Genomic DNA, 25,876 nt, shown 5'->3' with positions numbered 1-25,876 from the left:
TTATATATTAATATATATTTATTATATATTATACAATTTATAATATATATTGATAAATAACTTATCAAATAAATGCCTTGGAAATGTTTTCTCCCATTCTAAGAGTTGCCTTTCACTGTCTTGATGGCAGTATAGCATTTTTTTTTAAATGAAGAACTATTTACCGATTTTTATAAATTTGTTGCTTGTGCTTTTCATGTCGCATCTAGAAACCATCAACTAATCCAAGGTCCTAAAAATTCTCTCCTATGTTTTCTTCTAAAAGCTTTAGAGTATCTTATATTTAGATCTATGGCCCCTTCTGAGTTAATTTTTGTGTGGGACAAGGTTTTAACTTCACGCTTTTTCATTTGGCTATCGACTTGTTCCAGAATCATTTGTTGAAGTTACCATTCTTTTTGTTTGGAAATCTCTTTACCAAAATCTTTGTGTGGATGCCTTCCTGTTGTCATTGATTATCACCTTATATCAGGTTGATTATTACCTTATGATAGAGGCCTTTCTTGATGCCATACCCATGGAAGGGTTTCACTGCCATGTCTCCACTTCTGGTCTTCCTAACAACTTCACTGCCTCATGTCTGCAAGCACCTGTCCTGTTTTAACTCTGCCCTAAGTCCCTGCTCACACATGACCTCGTTTGGCCAGTGCCACACTCTACCAGTGACAGAGCACTGGTGACCCCTCTTGTACAGGTGATGAGACTGAAGCTCAGAAAGCAAAGGCACTTTCCCTACATGAGTGGAAGAAGTCTGGTAGGCTCTCTAAGCAGTTCTTCTGCATGTGGTTGTACATTTCTGTCTACACAGATTTCAGACTGTGTCTCTCCCAGTTCCAGGTAAATGGTGTATCCAGATTGAAACCATCTTATCCTCTGCTGCCAGGAGCCTCTGGTGACCTTTGTCTCCTCAAGGGCAGTGCCCACCTCTGAAACCCACCTGGTCTTTGAGTTGGAAACACCAGCCTAACCCTTTCTCTTTTTGTTTTGGATACATTTCCCCTGCCTGGACCATCGGACTTCGGCTCTTCTAGGGTTAAGAACCAAGACTTTCAGCCCAAGCCCACATCTAATATAGGACCACCCAAAACAGGGCCTTCTGCAAGTCATGTTCTGATTTTACCTTCCTGGGAGAGACTTGTGGACTCGCAGTTTGCGCAGCAGCACATCAGAAATATTGGGCATGACATCCAGGCCACTCTTCGACTCTTCTTCATCGGTAGCTGGGGAGTGTTCAGAAGGGACCCCTGAAAAGCAGAAGCACTTCCTTATAATGTGTCTGTTTCAAACTACAGTAGTACTAGGGGCAACTAGCCTCAGAGTGCTAGGAAGACCATAACACCTAGTTATGTGCCAGGGGATTTGTAATTGTCATCTTTATTACAGTGACCCAAAGAACTAGAACTTAATCATTCCATTTTAGGTTAAGTAACTTGTTCAAAATTAGAGACCCAGTAAATGCCATAGCAAAACTTCAAACCATGGTCTATCTGCTCCAAATTCTTTCTTCCTATGGCTCTCCACAGTACCAAATAGGATCTTGTGCTTGGAATCAGATTTTGGTTTCTGGCAACTGGAAGCTGGTTGGCTGTTTGGCTACAGTATTTTGTTTTGTTTTTTTTTTGAGGGGGGAGCCTCTATTTGGCAGGCTTCTCAGGAGGTCTCTTGCCTAATTGTTCTTCCTCAAATATATTAAATAGTTTTATCTTTCTGTCCCTACCTGGAAATCAGCATCTGGTTCTATACCCCTATGGATAGGAACAGAAACAGGGATTTTCCAGGACAAAGCTTAAGGTCATTTGACCTTTTACAGCTCTCAGAAGTATATAGATGCCTACTAATAAAAGGAGCCAAAAACCAATCTTTTGTTTCTTCCTGAAACTGTGCTAGAGCTGTGTTCTGATAACAGAAAGAACAAACCAAGTATCATTTTCCCATAAGTTTTTCCCATTTGAAGACAGTTCTTGTGGCTCTCTAAAGCTTCCCTCCTCCAGACACCAGTCACATTTTCCAGCTGCTCATTTCCAGCTACGATCCACAGTCTCTAATACCATTCCATGCCCCACACACTCTGGTTTGTTGCTGCCCATAGGCCCAGACGTGCTTTTTCTCAAGTTCAGCCTAGGAGGACATAGGCAAATGTCTTTGGTACTGACATTTGTTATTTGTGCAACGTAGACTACTGAACCTCACTATGGGTTCACAGTTTATTCACAGTTAAGTAAAAGCCTCATATCTCTTTTCTTTGAGTCAAATCAAGTATCCTGATTCTGTTCAATGACTGTTCCATTTGTATGAAGGAATTTCTCTTCATCCACGGTTTACTATATCTTGTGGGCTTTAACCTAACATCTTTCCAACTTTAATTATTTTCCAGGATTATAGACCAAGCTAGATATCCAGACTATAGACGTAATTGTGGCAGCCATCAAAATGAAATTAAGGGGCTGGGGATTTAGCTCAGTGGCTCTAGCTCAGTGGCTCCACCGCTTGCCTTGCAAGCACAAGGGTCCGAGTTCGATCCCTGGTACCAAAACAAAAAACAAACAAACAAAAAAAAAACCCCACTAAACAAAATGAAGCTAAGATCAGGTACCATGTGAATAGCAGCCTTATCAAGGACACTAGGGAGAGAGAAGATATATAGTAGAGCTCACAGCAAAGAATTTTAAACTACTTTGAGCTTTCTGGTAACAGAATTGTGTTCACAACTTCCCTGCTGTTCAAAATATCCAAACAAAGACTATAAGGCCATCAGTCAGAGATAGGACAATCACAATCCCTCTTTAGGGTTAGGAGAGGACCTCTTAGCAATCTGTCAAGTCTTGGGATCTCTCCTAGCATTTATTGCTCTCTGATATTTCCATGTGACAGATGGTGAACCTTGTTTCACCTTGAACTTCACTCTACATTTATGTAACCCAACATATACAGCCATCAAGTGGTGGGCTCCTGAGGACTCTGTATGACAGATGGAACCATACAAAGTTTAATAAAAAGTAAAAGCCATATCAGGGGGTTTTACCTAGAAAAATTCTCTTTACTGAGGGAAAAGGGGAAAGGGAAATGAAAAAAGAAAGGAAGAAATAAAAGAACAAAAAATACCAAGTTGGGGCTCTTAGGGCTTGTTAAAATAGTTGCTGAAAGAGTGATCCTGGAATTGGTGGATTTCGGGCTCTTTCTCCTGAAAGAAGCCAAATTAACAATGGAAAAAATAAAAAGTATATGAGTAATGTTCAAATATATGAAAAGACAATATTCTTTAAAAGGAATGGCCAGCAAAAGGCAGAAGTTATTGGGAATAAATGTTGGGCTTTCACCCTTGATCATGTTTTCTTCCTCCCTCAAAGGATGAGTATTGGTTTTTGTGTGTGGGGGGGTTGTTTTGGAAGTACTGGGAATAGAACCTAGGGCCTTGGCAATGAACTACATCCCTAGCCCTTTTTGAATTTTTCATTTTGAGACAGGGTCTCACCAAGTTGCTAAATTGCCCAGGCTGAACTCAACTTTTGAAACTCCTGTCTCAGCCTCTAAGAATGCCACCACTTCTAGCTGTAAATAGTGAGCTTTGAAACAAAGGTGTGAGAAGAAAAATTCTGACAAAGAGTGCAATTTACATCCATAGGAAAATGAATATATATTGAGGATATACTCCTAAGTGAAATAAATAAGTCACACGTGTATAAATACCGAATAGTTTCTCTGGTGTGAAAAACTATAATGGTACATAAGATCCTAATGATATAATTGACAATGTGAAATAGGAAGAAAATGATGTAGGGGAAGTGGGAAGGGTAGGGGAAAGGTAATAAGGGAAAAGAAGAAAAAACATGAGAAAATGAAAAAATGGAAATAAAGTAAATAGGGAAGGGAGGAGGGAGTGAAGGGAGGGCTGGGATAAGGGGGAAAAATGAGAACCAAGACCTGTCGTGTAAAGGTACAAGATCCCAATGATGAATGTAACTGTACTGTATACCTAAAATATACCAATAAACTCAATGAGGGAAAAAGAAAAGTGGGGAAGGAAGTGATTGGAGGTTGTGAGTAGGCAGCCTGTGGAGGAGATTCAGAAACTTTCTTCATAACAGAAGTTTCTCCATTCCTCCATACTGACATCAAAAGATAGGAAAAGGACAGGAAAAAAAAACTGCCCATGTTGTCATTTAATTTTCTTACTTGTGAGGAGGGGAATGGAAAGGCAGAACAATTGCACAGTATTCTATCAGAGTTGCTAACCTTGAACAATATAAAGGCATTTACCAGTAAGGAAATTAAGTAAAAATTAAGCATATAAAACAGGTTCCTGTGATGGAGTGACTGGCAGGATACACATGGAAAGTCCCATTTGATGTTACCACCACCCACACTCCTCACTTCTCAAAAATTGCATAGTGGCCAAATTCCTTGGATTTTGCCTATCTTTTCCATCTTTTGTTGGGCGAGAGTGAAAGGCTCCTGAGAAGACTTGGGTTAGATCTGGAAAACAAATGCCTGGGCATATTGCCTCTATAATTCTACCCTCAGTTGATAAAACAGTCCAGAACCCACTACTTTGGTAGAACCCAAGGGTAAAGATATTTCCCCAATTTTATAAAGTAAACTCAGGTTTTGGACATTGAACAATTACAGAAAAGAGCAGAAACTAATGCTACAAACACTACCACTCACAGCTCTATCTGAGCTTCCCCCTTTTACCACCACACAGGCAGTAGCAAAGCAGACAGACACAAAGATCCAATCTTTTCCACATATATATATATTTATTTTTTTTTTTTTCCAGGTAGAAATGTCCAGATCAAAAATAAATAAAATGAAAACAAATGGCATGGCAACTACACAAAAATACCACCGTCAAAAGAGGAAGGAAAGAAGAAAGGAAGGTAGAAAGGAAGGAAAAAGGGAAACACGTAGGAGACAGATGTCAGGGTGGAAACAAAGCTGCAAGAAACACATCAAAAAATGCAAAAGTGCATTTCTGTGCAAAATATATACCACAAATGCTTTGACTCTAAGATAAATTGGGACTTGAAATAACAAAGAAAAGGAAGAAATCAGCAGGATGAGAAGATCATATAGAGATGGAAGAGGGTTTCTATTTAAGGAAATAAAGATCATAATAGCGGAACTAATCAAGAAATGGGAAAATATATAACTAGCCAAAATGTTGGAAAATAAAGGAATATATCTTTAAATTAAATTAGTAAAGAGAGTGGGAGAGATTGGATAATCATAAGGAATGAAAAGAATGAAAGAAAGATTACAGTATATAGAGATAGAATATTTGGACCTGGAGTTGAGATGCTATTAACTACTCTTTGGATTATGTTATCTCTGAAATAGTGAAACAAACAAATGTAACAAACAACACATTCAAAGATATAACAGAAGAAAAACTTTTTTTCAGCTAAAGGGGAAGTTGCACTTATAGTTTAAATAATTATACTATTTTTTAAAAAATATGACAGGTAGATAAAGAAATTCTTCTTCAGCTGCCTTCATGGAAAAATCAAGACACCTACACAGGAAAGTGAGGCCTAAAGGGTTCAAGAAACCAGCTGGCCTTAGCCCTCTCTACAACACTAAATATAACAGTTCTTAGGGAAAGAGTCTTTTAAGACTATTATAACCATGTAAGCTGTCCTATAAGAATAAGACTGTTTTATTATACCAAAGTATATTTTGTATTGTAGAAAATATGCATTGTGTATATGTGTGGGGGGTATGTTTTTACACATATGTGTGCACTATTGAATGAGAAACATGGTCATGAATGTGGTAGGATTTTGCACATTTGGCATATTGACAGTTTCTCTGGCAACCTTATGATTTCTCTAAATTACATGCTTGATTTAATTCATAGTCATTTGTTTGGGAAGAATATTACATATGTATTGGTGTTAAATTCTATCATTATGCTTATAATAAAATATAATAAAAATAAGTATGGTATATAATAAAATAGAAACAAAAATCTGATCTTAAAAATGTGAACTCTTTTAGTTGTTTTTGGATTTCAAATATAAGTATATTTCTTTTCTTTGGGAAGTTTTGTTAGAAAATGTAAGTGATACAATTAACAAGAATATGATATTTATCAAATTAATAAAACCAAGGAGTTTATAAATCATAAAATTCTGAGGATAGTTTCTCAACTATAATATGTAACTTAGTTTTATTTGTAAATACATTATTTCAAAAATATTATACAAAAAGAAAATGAGAAAGAACATATATAATATTTGAAGATCATATCAAAATAATAATGTATTTGGATTATCAGTGTGTTACATAAATTTTTGTTTATTTCATATCCTTTTATTGCTGTCATATATATGTATATATTTGAAATTTTTATTTAGTACCTTCATTTCTTGTTGTCATGTATGTTGGCAATCTTTAACAAAAAAAAGAATAAGAGTATTTTCAAACATGTTAGAATTCAGGGAACACAAAACCTCTGATCTCTCCTAAGAAAACTACTGAATAATGAAACTCAGCTAATCAAGACATATGTCAAAACAGTAAATTTGGGAATGTTGAGCCATGGTAAAGATACTAGGAGGTTGCATGAAATCATTTTACATGTAAGTATAAGGCTAAGCAACATACAAACCATGGTTTCAGAACAGAGTGTAAATGGTACAACCTTGAAGATATACAAAGAAGAATTCATCATCTGTATAAGTGGAGACAGAAAGACAAGCAAGAAAAAATATGAAAGGGGGAAAGAAATGCTGCCATTTCCCCCTAGGAAGTCAATAGGTATTACTGTAGTGACACAATGTTCTGTTTTTTTATATTCTTGATGGTCTCGAATTTGTGGTCTTAATCCTAGAGATACTGTCCCTTCCAAGGCTAGTCAATACCTGGAAATGGGAAACAATTCTTCTCCCAAGTGCACCCTCATCGTCCAGAATGTACACCACCAACTAGCTCCTTTATCAAATTCTCATACACCAATCCCATATTCTCCCTTTCCTAAATCACTCAGGGCCAGCCAGGTACCTTAAGCTGTCCTGTAAGAATAAGAGAACATTTTCAAACATGTTAGAACTCAGGGAACATAACACCTCTGATCTCTCCTAGGAAAACTATTGGATAATGAAACCCAGCTGAACAAGACCTAAGTCAAAACAGTGAATTTGAGAATGGCGATCCATAGCGAGCCACGGACTAGACACTTCTCTTCTAGTTCAGAGCCTGCCAAAATTGTTTAAACTCTGATCCTGAGCTTATTCGGGGTATCTACTCTGCCTCACTGATGTTTTTCTCATGAAAGACCCTGAGCATGGTCCACATTCCCCTCCTCCTTTGCCTCCTGACTGATCCTAGTCCTTCTCCCAAATGGCCCCACAGGGTGTGCTATAACTCCTTTTTTAGGGCTCAAACTTCTTCCTTCATGGTAATCATTTTTGGATGTGTGTCTTACCCCACCAGATTAAAACAAATGCTGGGTACAAGGTTAGGACAACCATCCAAATTTAAACATGTAATGTAAAACAAAACAAAACACTACAATAATGACTCCGGGCCCTTAATGGACTTCATAGTATGTTTGCAAAACTTTTAGAAACTAATTTCTCTTCTTTGGAGGAAAAAATTACCAAAATTCAGCAACTCCTATAGTTTCATTTCCCTTTATTTCAAGCTCAATTAGATTGTAATGCCTTTTATGTTGAAAAAAGTACATCTAGTATAATCTTCTTCCTCCCTCCTTCTTTCTATATTGGTTGGAAAGGGTGTTGAATATAAATTTAAATTTACGTGCTTCCTTGTATTTTTCATCATTACGTGAGACGTTTGATAATGAACATGATCTAACAACAAAAACAACAAAATTACTTTCAAAATATCTGCCTGTACTGGGTCGTTCCAATGAAAATATTTGTTTCTGGTCATCGCAGGGACTTGGAAAAGTAACTCTTGGGGCTCTCAGAGCATTAAAGATGGTCTGAGGACAAGATGAGGACAAGATGACCCCAACGATCAAAGCTACTCGCTGGGGTTCACTTTTTCACTTCTCAGGAAGGCCTCTTCCCTCTGCAAGACCCCGAGGCTCTGAGCCCGGACTCAGGCTGTCTGGAAGCACTGCCCATGTGATGTAGCTCTCTGCCTCAGCACACCTCTCTTGGAATCCACACCCACCTCTTAGACATGACTGCGTAAGTATGGAGAATAAAAACCGTTTCAATGGCCACTGTTGGTTGAACATCAATTACACATTACTCTTTCCTGTTTATTTCTTATAGGAGCCCTGCAAAGTAAATATTACTAAGCTCACTGGTGGGGGGAGCTAAACAGATTCCAGGGGACAGCTCATTAGTGGTAGAGCCAGGAAAAAAAAGCAGGTCAATCAACCTGTTATACCCCAGCTGCTCTCCACGGGCATTCAACATGTCCAAACCTAAACATGCTGTCATCTTCGCCTGTGCACCTAGTCCTGATTAATGTCACAGTCACTGACCCAGCCATACACAGACCTAGTGGCTTTCCTGGTCTTCCCCTCACCAAGTCCTGCCAAGTTTACCTCCGAAATGGCTCTCAAACTGTCCTCCCATATCCCTTCTGTCTCCTGGCTCCCTACACAGCATTGGTCCTGAGGCTTCCTTACCTACGGGCTTCTCTGGCTTCCAGAGTGTCCTGAACGAAATTTAAACTCATGAATTGGCCCTCAAAGATTTCATCTTCCCTAGTGGTAGCCCAGAGCTTCAGCCCTGCTGCCCCTCTCTCTGGGACACATGGCCCCATTTTGTTCATGTGGGATTCCTTTTGTTCTGAAACATGCAAGCCTAAGAAGACAACTGCATGTCTTTATCCCTGCTGTTTCCCTGTCTCAAATGGGGGACTTTCTCTTTCTCGGGTCAAAGCTACTCTGCTCAAGACCTTCCCTGATTCACCCATCCTGAGCAGGCTGCTGCTTTCTCTTTGTTCTTAAATGCTTTATATCCTGTAAAAATAGTATCATGATGTGTGGTAGTGACCTTGTTTATCCTCGTATTTCCTCTACTAGAGTGAGGTGAGCTCATCCATTCACATATTTAGTTAATATTTATTGAGTACATACTACATCCCATGCAATGGTCTAAGGATACAATGCTCACCAAACGGGTATGTCACCTTCCTCTGGAAGCTTATTATCTAAGGGGACAGAAATTGATCAGAGAAAAATTCAAACACTTCATTTCACACCATGGTAGATTTTACAAAGAAGAAGGGGTCTGGAGATGCCAGAAACGCCTTCCTTCGAACAGTGATGTTTGACCAGAGAGAGCTTATGATTAAATGTGAGCTTGTTAAAGAGAAAGAGCATTCCATATAGAGAGTGCAGCATGTGCCAAGCCTAAAAAGGGCGAGGAATGAGCTGTGAAGGAAAGCGGATGTCAGAGTGAGGGGTGAACAGCCTCAGAGGATGCAGACGAGTCGGGGGAAGCACCCGGGCCTCCAGGGTCTCATTAGGGATTTGAACGCTCATCCTAAGAGCAGAATGAAGCCCCTGAAGGCAGAGAGGCAGCTTTGCATTTCAGATTCCTCTGCTGCTGTGTTGGTCATGATGTGAGATGGGTGAGGGACTGGCTCAGAAGCTGCTGAGATAGCTGGATAAGGGCCTCTCCTTGACGCCAGGGTTTGAGCCTTTTCCCTCTAATGCAGTTACAGCATATAAACCAGGGACTGGCCCACACCAGCCCCACGGCTTTCTCTTGAAATAACCTGCGAATGATCAAAGAGTAAAACATGGTTCAAAACAGTCCCTAAAAAGGGAACTGCTTAGCTTATTGGAAAGATCAAATGCAGCAGGGAAAGGGCCTCCCAGTCCTCAGAAACTGAAAGAGAGCCAAGGTCCTGAAGTCTCCAGAATGTTCTGATAAGGATCTTCCCCATGTCCCAAAGCAACAGCCAACAAGCATCATAAGAGACTCGAGTTTTCCTCATGAGCTCATATGTACTTTTGAATTCAGAGCACTCTCTGGCCTGCACTCAGAGTGTGCCCAAAGGCTTTGCCCTGAGTACAGGAGGCAAAGGAGCTCCTGGAAAATAAGAGAAGGGAGTTCTACTTCTGCAGATAGCAATCCAACAGGTGTGCTGCCCGCCTCAGATCTCCAGCCCTGTCCTATGTGCCATGCCTCACAGAATACGAGAGTGTCCCATTGGGCTGACAAGACTGAGCCCCAGAGCCTCGATGACAGAAATCAGTGTGAACGTCAGATTCAGGACTGAAAACAAGCACCACATAAAACATGACACAAAGTAGGTCACGTTATTGTCCCCCTCCCTTTTTTGTGATACTGGGGCTGGAATCCAGGGCTGTTCTGCCCGAGTTACATCTCCAGCCCTTTAACATTGTTTTGTTATATTTGAGACCAGGTCTCCCATTAAGTTGCCCAGGCTGGCATCAGATTTTCAATTCTTCTTCTCCAGTCTGCCAACTAAGCAGCTGGGATTACAGTCACGCGGCACCTTGCCTGGCTCTATTTTATAGATGAACAAAGTGAAGAGCCAAGTGAGTAAGAAACTTGCCCGAGGTTATGCAGCAGGAAATGATGATGCTTGAGATCTTAATCTAAGAATCCACATCTCAGAACTGAGAGAAACTGGGAGTGGGCAGTTAGGGGACACCTACTGTGGTTAATTTTTTTTTAATTTGATGCTCATAGAAGTCAAATTCAGTTACCTACTAATTTTACTACTAAGATCCAGCTCATTTCTTATTAGAATTGGATGGTGAGGTTTTGCTGTAAGTAGTGTACATATAAATTGGCATAATTTTTGTAAGCTAAGTTGGTAGTGTGTATATATACTTTTAAATATAAATATCTTTTGATCAATTGCACTTACAGGATAGTATCGCATAGAAAATATGCATTTCTATAGAGATACATGTATGAGAATGTTCACTGTAGCACTTTTTATAATAGAGAAAAAAATGAAAACTATGTAAACAAAAGAATTGTTAAGTAAGAACGGCAATGTGATAGCCCCTAATCATCCAATCAAATCTGTCCATGGGAATGAACTTTAATCTGGGTATATAGTCAGCTGTTCAGTGAGCAGCTATCTTCCCAGCTGCCCTTGCTGCTGGTTATGACCATGTGAACACCCAGCATTCACGTAGTTTGAGCTAAAAGAATGTACACTGTCACCCTCCCTACCTCTAGCAGGAACCCAGATCTGCCCATGATCCAGCTTTGACCCTGTAGCAAGTCTAACAACTCAGGGCATAGCAAAACGACAAGAGGGAAAAAAACAGGGTCCTGAATACTTGCATGCAGCAGAGTCAGCCAGTGTTTGCATAGCTCACTTTTGAATTGTTAACTTGAGAATGAAATACGCTTCTCTCTCATTACTATGCTATTGTATTCATGTTCTTTACATCACAAGTCAGATCGTATCTTACCTAATGTAGGAAAGCTGCAGAATACTTTAAAAGACATACTAATATATAGAAGTCGGTAATACATATAAAAAAAAGATGCTGTGACAAAATGAGTTTATTCCAGCATTCAGAAATAAGGAACCCAGAATAAAGGGCTTATTTGCATATATCAAAAACTATTAAATAAATTAAATGACAGCACACTTTTTTTCAGTACATATCCAAAGCACACTTGATAAATGTCAACACACATCTTGAAACTTGGAAGAGAAAATTATTTCTTTGAAAAATATATAAAATAATACAATAAATTTATATTTTATAAATTTTACAGCTTATTACATATTTTCTATTTCATACTATGATATAAATATAAAATAAGATAATGCAAATTTAAGTAATGTATTTACTTAATAAGACATTTGATTCCAGCGAGGAAACCACAATTATTCAATTTAAAAAAGAAACAAGGGGCAAGGGATTTGGCTCAGTGATTCTGCCACCTGCCTTGCAAGCACAAGGGCCAGAGTTCAATCCCTGGTACCAACCCCCCAAAATATCTAAAAAAAACATAAACCAATGCTAGGCCAGGGATTTAGCTCAGTGGTTCTGGTGCCTGCTTCACAAGCACAAGGACCCGAGTTGGATTCCTGGTAGCAAAAAAAAAAGGGGGTGGTGAAGGCGTGTGTTCTCTTTATCACCATTACTCAATTACAGAATATTTCCAGAGTAATAAAAAATGTATATATATACATAGGTGCACACAGAGAAATGCACATACATGCACACAGAGACATACAATTAAGATAAATGGTGAATTGGATAGAATAAAAATTAAAGATAGTTTGATTATATATTTGAAACGTAAAGGTATTTGCAAAGTGCTCAAGAGACTCTGAAGTTGGACATCTGGGTTTCAGTCCTGGCTTCAGCGATTAAGAGCCACATGACCTTAACCTCCTTAAGCCTCAATTTCCTCTTGCATGAGGATAATAAGGCCACTTCCTAAAGTTATTGTGAGCACTAAGTCAAATACTGTCAAATGCCTAGCACAGTTTCTGGCACATGGTAATCACTCCCATTAGAAGTAAATGTTATCAATTATACATTTTGATCCTATAGAAAGAAAAGGTCTAAAGGGGTAGGGGAAAGGAAAGTTTATGAGAAGAGGAAAAAATGGAAACAAAGTCCCTGTAAATAGGGAGGGGTGGAGGGGTTGAAGGGAGGGCAGGGGAATGGGTAAAAAATAAGAACCAAGATACATCATGTAAGGGTACAAGTTCCCAATGATGACTGTAACTGTATTAGTTGCTTAAAATGTACCAATAAACTTTAATGGAAAAAAAAAAAGAAGTGAGTGTCAGAAGAAGATCGTATATATACATTGAAAGTAACGTTGTATGTTGAAGGTCATTTCATAAATGCAAATATCCTTACACGTTGACCCAGTAAATCTCAAGTCTGAGAACTTATTCAAGGGAGTAACTTAAAGGAAGAAAAGATTTTAGTACACAATTGTTTATAGTAGGATTGTTAATCATATTCAAAAGAAGTGTAAACATCTAAAATCTGCAACAATGGAGGTAGCCATGTGAAAGGAAATATGTACCCATTACATGATAAATATGGGACAAGTCAAAATACCTGGAATTAGTTATGAAATAAACAAAAAATGAGTGAAGAAAAGGAAGCTATGTCTATGCCATCCTGTCAACTTATGAAAAAATTATAAATGTGTGTAAATATTGGAAAGAAATAAAAATTGTTGCTTTTTCAGAATGTATGGGATCTTAAGTGAAATTTTAAGATAAAATCCTCCTAATGTTTAAAATCTGCTTTAATAAAGAAATTTTTAAAATTAAAAGCAGAAAATGTAATTTTTAAAGAAATACCTTTAAAAATGGCTACATATTTTGAAAAGTTCTTTTAAGAAAAATGTCAGGAATTTTGCTTCCGGGGAGCCTCTTGTTCATGTTGAATAGGGGCAGGGGTCACTACTGGGATCCACACCAGGGCTTCCTGGTGACACCCAGGACCTTCCACACAAGTCACAAGAAGAAGGCTTCTACCCCAACACCGGCCTTGTCAAGTAGGGCAGCACGAAGTGGGACAAGGATTTTTAAAGGCTGCTCTGTAAAAACCTGGGGTCTGCTGGGGTGTCAGTGCCAAAAGGGAAAGACACAGCATTCCAGGGGGTGCCCCCGAATCCCAGGAGCCCTGTTGACCCCTCCCCTCCACCCTGGCCTTCTCAGGATGAGTTTGTCTAAAATGTCAGACAGCTCAGAACTATCACCAAACTGCTTGCTAGGATGGCAAAACCATGAGACTCGGAGTCAGGAGCTATTTGAGCCTCACATCCCTCAGTTTTGAGACTCGAGCTTGAATCCCTGCCTGTGTTCGTTAGGAGTAGATCAAATCCATGGTACAAGAGGATTTCTACTCTGCAAACATGTTATGGGCTATTTATTTACTAAGATCACATTCAAAGAGGTAGGATAAAATGTTGAATGCTTTCATTATATGAGAGGCCTACAGAAGTACAACCCCTTGAGACAGAAAGTAGAAAGGGGTGTAAGCAGAGGCTGGGGGCAGGGGAGGAAAGGGGAGTTCATGTTCAGGGAATAAGGTGTAGAGTTTCAATGTGGGAAGATGAAAACGTCTGTGTGCGGATGGCAGTGATGGGTGAGCAACAGTGTGAATGTGATCAATGTTGCTAAACTGTATGCTTTAAAATGATTAAAATAGTAAATTTTATGCCATATATATATGTATATATATATTATATGGTAACGTATTTACCACAGGAAAAAATAAATAAAAGTAGGATATAGACAATGAAACACGGAGACAGAAGGAAAGGGGCGGACTGCAGAGATAGTGGGACTCAGTGCTTTAAGGCACAGATGTGATGAGGACAGGGGATGGCAGGTCAAGAGGGGAACATGGCATGGACACAGGCATAGAAGCGAGAGGTGAGGGGCCCCTGGAAGGAGGTCTGGGAGGACCCTCCTTCCCTGCGTCCACCTTATGGCACTGTGCATACAGTTGTAGATTGTTATGTACCCTGATCGCCCCTTGTACAATTTCATTCGTTTATTCAGTAGATACTTACGCAGGGTCTCCCAGTGCCAGGCACTGTTGTCATAAGCACTGAGTAACAAAGCTATTCACACCTGCATGCACACGTACTCGGGCTCCAACAAAGATCCTGGCCCTTGTTGGCTTCTATTCTAGGGTTGATAACAGCTGGTACCTGGACGACACCACTATGTGCTAGGCACAGTCCTAGGTACTTTCCTAACAGAGGTTATTTAATCCTTTAATGTTCCTGATAACTTCTGAGTTATAACTCTGGTGAGTCTCATTTTATGACCTGTATCTTATGCAGGCCACATGGCTGGCAAGGGGCACAGCCTGGATTTAAACCGTACAGGGTGGGGAATGCTGGGAGTAGGACCGACTACATCAGCCAATCTCTCCCCAGGCAGGTGGGGGCTGGGGTTGTTCACAGATTGGAGGGGGTTAGTGGAAAGCAAGAGGCTGAGTGGAAGGCACTAAGGGTCACCCAGCAGGGTGAGGCTGGGGTATGGACTTTGTGGTGACAGCACATTGGGATGTAAGAGATGGCTCTGGTGCCTAGAAAAGAGGAACTGGTCTGTTTGGGTGGCTTCCTGGGTGTGAGGGGAAAGGCAGTGCCAAAAGTTCAAGCCTGGGGCACTTTCCGGAACCACAGTTGCTAGCGAAGCCTGGGGTAGGGGGGCTGACAGGAAGGAGATGTGTCGAGGGTGCTCTGCCTGGGTGAAAGCATGATCAGCTGTACTCATTCATCCATGAATATTGTACGAGGGGCTGCTCTATGTCCAGCCCTGCCACCTCTGGGATGGACCCAGGTCTTCCGCCGGACGCACGCGCGTCTGCCCTCCATTACCTGGGGCAGATAACCTACTCGCCTACCTACCTTTCTCCTGCTCTGCTGCTTCACTCAGTTCAGGAAGCTTCAGGCCCACAAGGTTCTGGTTTCTCATTAGGATGTGCTCCTTTGTGCGAAAGAAAGAGGGAGACACAAACTTCAGACAGTAGCATTAGGCTGGGCTCTTCTCTTGTTTTCCTCCGTTTCTGTGACCACTCGGCATTAGGAAGGAAACGCCGGGGCTACAGCAAAGGCGGGTGGACGGGATGGTTGGCAGAGTTGGGCTCCTTCCCCAGCCAGTCACAGTGCCCACCATTGGTGCTGCAGTCCTTGGGTCATGGTCTGCTTTTTAAAGAAACCCATGGGCCTCAGGGAAAATGAACTGCTCGGCCACAGACAGCGGGAGAACAAACAGCTCCGAGGACAGACAGGTCCCTGGGGTGTACATGTGGCTGTTCCTGGGAACAGTCTTTGGCGATCTATCTCATGGCTGGCTGCAGCCTCTTGCCCTGCTATTCCAGGAAGGAAGGATCCACTTTCAGGAGTTGTGACTTCCCCCATCTCTCAGTTCCTCATTGGCCCTACGGCACCTCCAGACAGATGAAACCTGAGAACTGCTGCCTTGGGGACTCGGCAGGCAGAGCTGGAGAGAGGTGGGATGTGGTCTTCAGGTGTGTGGCACAGTTAGGCCCACACCTGCTCCCAGCTAGGTAGCGACGGGCCAGGGCCCTCGAGAGGGACGTGCGGTGGAGCTCAACACCCTTCAGGACTTGTGTTGTCAATGGATTTTCGGCCTCCTGGGTGCCGAAGGCCACTGGATAAAGAAGGATAGGAAGGGGCCAGCACAGGGTGCTCATGATCTAAATGGAAGTAACCACCACACTTCACCTGTATCCCTAGCAAGCCAGTGGCCCACAGCCCATCAGCTCTTGGCACACTGGGATGGGGTGCTGCCTGGGTGCTCAGCTGCCAGGGTAGTGGGTGGAGGGTAGTAACACAGGGCCTCCTGGTTCTCCAGAATTTTCTGTGCTGAGTAAGAGAAATGTGCAGGGATGTGGGGTATGGGGTTAGCTTGTTACCTAGACCTGGGGGCACATGAAGGCAAATCCCTGTCTGTCTGGCCCCTTTAGTCCCTCCTTCCCCCAGATGTAGGACTGGGCCCTCCCTGGGTAGCTCCCCCGGAACCTGTTCTGATTTGCTGGTTACTTAGGTCTCTCTGGCTAGGTAGGGCTTTCTGTGTAAAGCGTTCACTTCAGCAATCAGGGCTCAGATCCCACCGAGCCTCCGACTTAGAGCATCATGGGAAGATTTCTCAGTAGGACAGTGGCCAACATTGGACTGTGTCTGGTAGCACAGAAATACACAAATTGCACTTGTGCTGGAGTGTGATCAGGTTCCCTATTTCCTTCCTGCCCCACAGGGGAGGTTTGTCCAGCTCCAGGCCTCACCCTATGGAACCCCAGTTGCCTTGGCCTAGGTTGGACTTCCGGGGAAGGAAAGACCAGGTTGAGATTTCCTTGTCTTGTTAATTCTTCTCTCCCTCACACTGTGGTCCTACCCCCACACCTCTCTGGTTATCTCCAGTCACAGCTTGCATAGCATTGTAGCCTCGCACATGCCTACTTTGACCGCCAAGGGAAGTTGGAGACCCCACAGGCGTCAGAAGAAATTCACCATGGAGGGACCAGCCCCTTGACGTCATTGTCATACTTGTGCATGGATCCGAGGCCCTTGATTAACAGTCATCGGGAAGAAACGCTAGTGGCCATTAGAAGGGAAAACCTAGTTTATCCTGGCTTGGCCCTGTTCTAGGCATGACCAGGCACTCCATCAGGGTCCTGTCTGTGAGCAGCCAGCTCTGGATGGAGGAGTAAAGTGGCCCAGAATTGAGGGCCCATGTGCCTTTCCCCACGCTCATCTTCTCCTGAAATGTGTCTTTCTGCAGCAACTCTAGCCAACTGACTTCTGCCTCATGACAGGTATAAATGCACCTGAGACTAGAGCGATGAAGGAGCTGCCAAGAGCTGTCCTGGCTTCTCAGGTTGAGACATGTAGGGCTATGAGGCCAGAGCCACCCTGCCCCTGGGCCCAGTCTCGGTCCAGAGTCTTCAACCCAGTGGGGACCTGGTAGGCACACCTTGCCCAGCTGGCCCCTAGGAACTCACCTCACGGAGCTTGGTCAGTTTTTGCATCCGCACAGGCTGCACTTGAATCTGGAAGTCTTTAAGCCCTGGCACCTTGGCCAGCTTGCCACTGGCTTTGCCTGGGAAGCGCTTCTCCTCCTCTGCCACTGGCAGCTTAGCAAGCACTTTCTGTAACCGGGGACCCGGCTCTTCAGGGCCACTGTCCCAAGAGACTCCCCGCATCAAGGGCGGCCGGGACACAGGGGACTTCAGTTCGACTTTGGGGCCAACCTTGGATGCTGGGGCATCTCCAGTAGAGCCTTTTCCCTGGGAGCCTGGTGAGGCCACTCCTCCCAATCCCAGGGCTGGATTTCTCAGCAGAGGGTTGCCTTCCCTGGCCGTCTTTGGGAGCTGCCTTCCCAGCTCACTCTCAGCCGAGACAGGTGGGGGGCTGTTCAAGGCCATTTTCCCAATGATATTTGTGCCAGAAACTGGGCCCTTGGGTGTGGTCTCAGGGTGCTGGAGGGGATCGAAGTTTTCCTTTTGTTCTATTGCACGCTCTTTGGACTTCTCAACAGTGGGACAGCGAACAGCCAGCCTGCCCTGAGACACCTTCCTTTGGTCATTCTGCTTCCGGTCAGCTAGCCCTTTGGGGACATTCTGAAAGAGACAAGGTACAGCTGAGACCCTGGAGAGAGATGAGGAAGAGACACAACCTCTACCAGGCAGCCCCTGTGTGTATGTGTGCATGAGCAGAGAGAGGTAGACTGGGTAGACAGGGAAAGTCCCTCGGTCAAAGTGGACCCACATATAAGACAGGAGTTTACAAAACAGAGAGGACAAGGGACCTGCAACTCAAAACCAGCCAAGAACTGCCCAAGGAGGAGCACGATACAGGGCCTCGGTTACCCCGGATGCTGCCTGGCTGTGCTTGGCAGGGGTCTCAACTCCTAAGGACTCACATTTCCCACCAGGTTTGTGAATCCTCTGAATCCACTCAAATTTGCATGTCTGTTTGTGGATTTTAGAGGGACTATTTTCTCTGGGAAAAGAATCTATAGCTTTTGAGAACTGTTTGTTGTTGTTGTTGTTTATTTTCAAGGAAGAGATTTCATCTCTGAGCAGCTTTTTGGACTTCCATGATCCAAGAGAGGATAGGATCATTGGATGAGACGATTCCTGCAAAGGTGATTTGTCACTGCTGGAAGGTCCCAAGTTCTGTACTCTTACTCCTGCTGGGAAGCCTGCGTCGTGAGGTGCATGTGGCTCCATGTCTGGGGCTCTGGGTGCTGTCATGCGTAAGTGTTTGCGTTCTTCCAGAGACCTCTGTCCCAGACCCAGTTCCAGGTGAGCTTGTATTTTAAGGCTGCCCTCCACGCCACTTGGAGCACTTGGGCACCTTCCTCTGAGCAGGTTGGGACACTTCTATTGCTCATTCGCAAAGATCCTCCCCGGCAGAATTCCAGCTGGGGCTGGAGCTTTCCCGCAATGTCACCGGAGGTCCCCACCTCCGGCTAGCAGCCTGTGGTGAGCTTGTATTTTAAGGCTGCCCTCCACGCCACTTGGAGCACTTGGGCACCTTCCTCTGAGCAGGTTGGGACACTTCTATTGCTCATTCGCAAAGATCCTCCCCGGCAGAATTCCAGCTGGGGCTGGAGCTTTCCCGCAATGTCACCGGAGGTCCCCACCTCCGGCTACCGGGAGTGCGAGGGGGTGGGCATGACCTCTGTGGAGGTCGCACCCCCCGGGTCCTGCTTCCCCACCCTGGCCCACTCAGTCACGGAAGGGCGGAGGAGTGTGCTGGTGTCCCCAGCCTAGACCTTCCATTCACGTACCTCTTCACACACAGGCTGCCCAGCGCCAGGCCAGGCCTCTGTGAGACAGTGCCGCCCATGCCCGTACACCCAAATTGAACAAAGTTCCAACTCACAGGCTCGCTGAGGTGAGGTGAGGAGATGTCCGCCTCATCCCCCTTCTGCTGGAGGAAGCGAACACAGGTGAGCTGGCAATGGGAAGAGGCCTGTCTTCCTCCTGAGAGGCCCTCGAGGAGGCCTAGCCAGGGTCAGTGCTTCCTTCCCAGCACCCTCAGGGGTCCTGGAGAGCCTCCCGGCGTTAGGGGGTGGGGAGAGACTGCTGGCACGGAAACAGCAAGTTACCTGTGGTGGTGATCCTGGCAGAGGGGACTGTGGGCCACTGCACACATCCAGACCTGGAATAGTCCCCACACTGGTGAGTGGGGCCCAGCACCTGGGACCCTCAGCTATCCCAACACATCCCTCCCCAGAATAGCCCTTTGTAGAAGCCTTAGGATGCTTAGGACCAGAAACACCACCGTTTGTTGAGTGCCTCCCAGCCGCCCTTGCTGATCCCCACAGCAGCTATAAGAGGAAATTGAGGCCAAGGGACCTTGAAGTCACATGGGAAGGAAGTGGCAGTGCTGAGATGGGAAGCCAGGCTGTCCGGCTCGAGCTGAGCTTGCCCCACAGCACTGAGCCCCTTTCCCTTGCTGCTGTGGAAGAGAAGACATCAAAATGCAGAGTGGCCCAAATAAGAGGCCTTTCCAAATAAGAGGCCTGTAATGACTTCTCTCTGAGCCCTGGACGGGCCAAGACAGCCCATCGCAGCACCCTGCCCATAGCCTTGTCCAGGTCCTCAGCAGCCTGCCTCCCGCATCAACCCCGGACCCCAACAGTGTATCTGCCTCTTGTGGGGTGGCCTCTGCCAGGACTAGCTGGGAGCCCCCTGGGGAGGGACACAGCAGCAGCCTTCAACAAGAAGGCTGCAGGTGAGAAGGCGGCTGGCTAAGCAGCCACTCTCAGAGAGAGGCCAGGGTAGGAAGCACCAGGGTGACTTGGCCTCACCTGGTGGGGTGGGGACTGCCAGTGAGCTGCTCCTGGAGGACACAGGAGAGGCTCCGGGTCTGAGGCTCAGGGGGACAGCTGTGGAGACAGGCACAAATTGATTGGCATTCATGAGAGTTTGGCACTTCACTCACACAGAAACAGCCTTTTGGGTACTTCCTGTCCCTGGGACTGGATGTGCCTTGTCAGGGCCTGCTCTGGACTGTTACACAAAGCTCCTAGAGCCCAATCCCTCTCTTCTCCCAGCCAGCAGAGGTGGCCCTTGGGGTCATGAATGGGGAGTGTCACACTCCTCAGTCTACTGTGCCTGACCTCAGAGCACCTTCTAGAAACTGAAGACCTGGTGTTGCTTGGCAGGTAAAGAGCTAGGTCTGAAGATGCCCGATGGATAATTAAAGGAGGGATAAAGCTTAGTATCTGACTTCATTTTTGTTTCTGTTTCACTCATTACCTTGAAACTTTGGGTCAGATTCCTGCTCAACTCTCCATGTAAGCATATTAGTTATGTAAGGGGTTGTATAATACAAAGTTTATTAGCCCTCAATTTACCTAGCGTATCTCATTCTCCTTAAAGACTAAAGACACCGACTTAAGAGCAATTAAAGTAATTTTCGAGTTTTGCAGGGACCACTAATTACTGGTTTTTATACCAGTTCCAAACTCCCTAGAGCAATGCTTAGAAGTCTCCAGTCATTGTCCAAAACCTGTGAGCATTTTAGATTCCGGAAAAAGCAGAGCCTCACAATCCACTCCACGATGAGGTCACCCCCAAAGGGGAACTAATCCCTTCAAGGCAGGAATCAAGATTACCCCCATAAGCAAGAGCAAGCATATCACGAAGGGAACCGATCTGCCCTCACAAGAGATGCTGGCTGTCCCAGGATTCTTAGAGAACCAGTCCTGAGATATCAATCAACCAGACCAGGGTTACCTGCTCTGCTGGCTATGCAAACCCCCAACCTTTGTCTTTGTTCTCCTTTTCTATAAAACCCCAAGGTTTCTGTCAGTCCCTGGAAGACAGATCTTGAACTTCTTTGTCTGTGTTCCCAGGGTGGATATGCTCATTAAAGTCCCTTTCCTGCTCTTCACTGCTCATCTCCATGACTGGGGTCATGGCTCAGGTGGCCAAGACTGGTCTCTTGAGATGTCCAGAGGTGGAGCTTCTGCCCTGAAACACTGGTAACAGCTACACCTCCTAGATGTCCCAAGATGGCCCTGATTTCAAATATTCCTCTTGCTCTTAAGTCCTTAGACCTCAATATTTTGCTCAAGAGGAAAAGGGATTATAGCATCAGGACAGTGCAAGGGCCCAGGGGAACCTTCCCTCTAACCTATAGATTCCCCAAAGATTGCCTCCCTTCCCCAGAGTGCCTCTGTCCTTCCTAGGAGCAGCAGGGCCCAGGGCAGAGGCCCCACAACTTTGTCTTCTGGTCTTTACTGAGGAAAGGCCCACAGAGCAGCCACACAGGCTCCACCCACAAAGGGAGACCAGGAATCTATGCACAGGGGCCCCAGACAGACAATTCTTCTCCATTCAGGATTAAGGGAAGTGGAGGAGCGGGGGAGCTTGAGTTAAGTATCATATAGGCTGATGCTTATTGGCAAAACAGGAAGCCATGACACTCACACAAGGCCAAAAAGCAAGAGAATCTTGAGCTAGAGTTGCACATGCATTTTAGAGTCTCTGAAGCTGAGCAAGGACCCCACCATCACCAAGCTTAAACTTCTGCCACCTAGAGACCAGGGACAGCTGAGTCCAAGGATGCTGAAGCAGGAAGATCACACGTTTGAGCCCAGCCTGGGCAACCTAGCAACTTCGTGAGACCCTGTCTTAAAGTTAAAAACAAAAAAAGGTTTGCTGGGGATGTAACTCAATGCAAAGGCCCTGAGGTCAACCTCTAGTACAAAAAAAAAAAAAAGCCCACTCTTTAGGAAGCAAGGCTCCCACTGCAGTGAGAACTGGGCTTTCCCCTCCATCTAAGCCAAAGTTGCATCTCCTTAGAGCCACGGTGGGCAAACTTGAGTGTGCATGGAAGCCAGCAGAAGCTTCTTAGATCACAGCTACCCTGCAGGGCCCCAGGTAGCCTCCTGGACCTCCTGGCCCTGCCCTACCTGATGGGGAGTCTCCAGGGCTGCTCCTGGACTTCCTCCCGCGTCGGGTCAGGAATCGCTCACTCACCGACTTGGCTTCTTCCAACAGAGCCAGGTTTTTCTTCTTGTCCTCCTCTGAGATGCTGATGTCCGGCAACCGGTCATTTACCAGGTCAATGACGTGCCCCGCAGAGTCTGCAGAGCGAGGGTAAGCTCAGAGTGAGAGCCTCTGCCACCCCTTACTTTGGCCTAGAGCTTCTTCCCAGAGCTGACCGGGCCAGTAGAACCTCAGGGGTGTGCTGGTCGGTGGAGAGGGTCGTGCAGGGATGCACAGTGGCATCTTTGCATGCCTGGTCCCTCCAGGTTGCAGCCTGTGGCTGTGGCAAATGCTCTGTCACAGTGGTCATGAACCCAACTCGGGGCCCCAGCACTGTCCTAAACTCTGCTTTGAAAGTGGGCCATCCCTGGGCCCCATTTCCATGCTTTCTGATCCACCTGGTGTGTTCTTCCCACTGATCTCCTTTCCTTTAACCAGTGGGTAAGCTGAAGACAGGGGTAAGGCCAGCAGGCCAAGGGTCCTGGGCCACAGATGCAGTCCCGTGGCCGCTTTTGCCCTTCTTTCCTTCTCTCACATGCTCTATCCCATCCCTCTCCCAACGGTCCCTTCTCTGGCTGCCCATCTGGGTGAGCTGGGTGAGTGGCTCTGGCTCTCCCAGCGGCTCAGGAACACGGGAGTCACTCCACACACCCCCTCCTTCCTCGGGCCCCACTTCCAATCCCTGATCAAGTGCTGCTGTTTGTTTACCTCCTCTGCATTCCTGCTCTTTAGCTGTTACCTGGACAATGACATCAGCAGCCTAATGGATCCCTACCTTCAGGTCACTCCCTCTGTCCCATTTCCACTGCCTAAGGGAGTGACCGCTGTCCTGAGGGTGACATCCCAACTCTCAGCTGGGCTCAGCCAGGTTTTCAGGCCTGGCATATTCTCTCCGGGTCCCCTCGACACCAGCCCCTCTGTAGTGAGCCTCCTCCAGCTCCCCATCTTGCTCCCCAGCCTCTATTCCCTCTTCATCAGGTGAAACCCCACCCCTTGGTTCCCCTGCATATTAGTTAGGAAGGAGCTGACCACCCTCACTCACTATGGCACCCCAAGTACCATGTGTGAGAACATGTACCAGCATCGGCCAATCAATGAATTCAGTCCTGGTGGCATCAGCGGTTGGCTTGTGGTGGCCATGTGAGGCAATCTTGGGAATGGTATGGGGTATGAAGGAAACTTCTTTCCAGTAATGGGACAAAAGCTTGGTGTTAGTAGCTGTGTGTTACCACAAACAGAGGTCCTTCCCAGGAAGGAAACAAGCACACAAACAAAGGAGTCTTGAGACAGAAGGGGACAACAACCAATAACCCAAGTTGAGTACTGTACCTGGATCCAGTGGCTACCTGAAACCACAAGCCCTGGCTGCTATTCTTGTATTGTTATTTGGGGTAAGTGAGTGTGAATTGGCTCCCTAACATCCAAGAGTCCCGGCTCATACACACAGCGGAGCATTCAGTTGCCACCACCAGAGCTCTGTGTGGCTTCTGCTTCCCACTACATCTCTTCTTCCGCCTGCCAACTTTTCCTCCCTCTGTCTATCTGTCCAAGCACAGCTCCCCACCAGCCCAGCCCTTACCCACAGATGTCAGGGGCGTGGTGGAGACCTTCAGGTGTCGGTGAGAGAGCCTCCTGTGGGGACTGTGAGCTCTGAAAGGCAGAACAGAGTCCTCTCATCAGGAAACCATTTGATGCCAGTGTCACCCTTCAGTGTCATCCCAGAGCATTGCCTTATGAGCGTGTCCAGGAGTCCTCTGGCTTTCACACCAGGAGCTCGTTAGAAATGCAGATTCTCAGGCCCCACGCCAGACATCCTGGATCAGAAGCCCCGGGGAGTGGGCCCAGGGAGTTGAGATCTAAGAAGCTTCTGCTGGCTTCTGTGCACACTCAAGTTTACCCACCGTGGCTCTAAGGAGATGCAACTTTGACTAACAACAGTACTTAGGGCCCAAACTCTGAGCTAAGATCTGACTGGTACAAACCTCATAAAACAAGAAAAGCTAGAAATATGGTGGTGTTGCCCTGCAGAACATTAGCCATTCTATATCTAACTTAGTGACTTTATTCCAGCCTCCTTTTGCTCCCCACGGATTGCATACACACCTGTTTCTTATACCTTCTTTTGAATCCACTTTGTTGTCCTACTGCTTCCCTTGCTATCGAGTGAAGGTAAATCTTTGGCATGTGCTCACTATATGCGAATTATCTTTTCAACTTTTTGAAAATTGCACTTAGACAGTCTAATCCCAGCTAGACCAGTGCATGGGCTGTGCAGAGTGAAACTGTCAACTCACAGGACACCGTCTTCATCTTCCATACAGGACTCACTTTGGCCAGGGGCGGGATTCTGCCGCAAAGGACCCATGCTTTTATGGTGAGAAAATTCCCTGTTATGGTTTGTGCTTTCTTTCTTTCTTTCTTTCTTTCTTTCTTTCTTTCTTTCTTTCTTTCTTTCTTTTTTTTTGTACCAGAGATCGAACTCGGGTCCTTGTGCTTTCAAGGCAGGCAGCAGCATCACTGAGCTAAATCCCTGGCCCAGTTTGTGCTTTCTTTAAAAGCTCACAAAGTACTAAGAGCCAAATTCAGAAGAAAAATCATTTTGGAAAAATCTTAATCTCCCTTTCCCATTTTGAAAAACTGTTTGGTAATATTTCATCAATAAAGTGGTGCAAGAAAGAAGAAAAGATTTATAAAAAGTCTAGCTTTCTGAGCCCAATATTCTAGGAAAAATTGCCCATCATAGCACAAGGATCAGGCACCTGGGCCGCATACCTGTTGGCCAGGGAACTGTCGGCCTCTCCTGGTGAACTGGCATCCCCGGTCAGGACGATTATGGGCGGGCTGTGGAATATTTCTGCAGAGGAGGGAGGGTCCTAGGAATTTAGAACACAAAAGGCAGATGGGGTTAGGCCCGTGCTGGAGGGAGCAGCAGTGGTCACCCTAGCACCATGATGCTCAGGCAGGGATCAGACTCAGGACCTTAGCTTTCAAGGCAGGAGGCAGCAACACTGAGCTAAATCCCCAGCCTCAAAATTGTACATTTTCAAGGTGTACTATGCGACACTCTGATAGGCATAGGCATTTAAAAATGACTATCGTAATTAACATATACACCATCTCGGTTAACTGTGTGTTTGTGTGTGATAAGAATACTTAGGGAGCTTCAGGCATAGAGGACTTTCGTTACTAACTCTAGTCACGCTGCTGTACATTAGACCTCGAGAACTCACTCATCTTACAGCTGCAGGTTATTCACTGACCAACTTCTCCCTATTTCCTTCACTTCCTGATCCCTGGTAGCCGCCATTTTAATCTCTGTTTCCCCAAATTCAACCTTTTGACGTTCTACATATGAGATCATGTACTATTTATCTTTTTTGTGTCTGGCTTAGTTCACTTAGCATAGCGTCCTCTAGGTGCAACCAC

At 45.2% G+C, this 25,876-nt stretch overlaps 1 protein-coding gene and 1 long non-coding RNA gene across 2 annotated transcripts in view; one reads left to right on the top strand and one right to left on the bottom strand.

The window, feature by feature from the left end:
• The window catches only part of LOC104856095, a 74,241-nt gene extending 66,054 nt beyond the window's left edge, over positions 1 to 8,187 (top strand). Inside the window, exon 6 of the long non-coding RNA XR_778560.3 lies at positions 7,902 to 8,187. This is a non-coding gene — a long non-coding RNA (uncharacterized LOC104856095). The remainder of the gene's footprint in view (positions 1 to 7,901) is intronic.
• The window catches only part of Irag1 (inositol 1,4,5-triphosphate receptor associated 1), a 72,233-nt gene that overhangs the window by 32,653 nt on the left and 13,704 nt on the right, over positions 1 to 25,876 (bottom strand). The window contains 9 exon segments of the mRNA XM_010615272.1: positions 1,121 to 1,244; positions 15,327 to 15,405; positions 17,444 to 18,061; positions 19,332 to 19,379; positions 19,558 to 19,610; positions 20,263 to 20,340; positions 22,375 to 22,548; positions 24,030 to 24,100; positions 25,223 to 25,323. Coding sequence (XP_010613574.1) covers positions 1,121 to 1,244; positions 15,327 to 15,405; positions 17,444 to 18,061; positions 19,332 to 19,379; positions 19,558 to 19,610; positions 20,263 to 20,340; positions 22,375 to 22,548; positions 24,030 to 24,100; positions 25,223 to 25,323 — 1,346 coding nt within the window.

This window comes from Fukomys damarensis, unplaced genomic scaffold, assembly GCF_012274545.1.
Source record: "Fukomys damarensis isolate Sample0158 unplaced genomic scaffold, DMR_v1.0_HiC HiC_scaffold_16, whole genome shotgun sequence".
NCBI lineage: Eukaryota > Metazoa > Chordata > Mammalia > Rodentia > Bathyergidae > Fukomys > Fukomys damarensis.
Note: the sequence above shows the minus strand (reverse complement) of the source record. Positions and strands in the feature narration are given on the sequence as shown.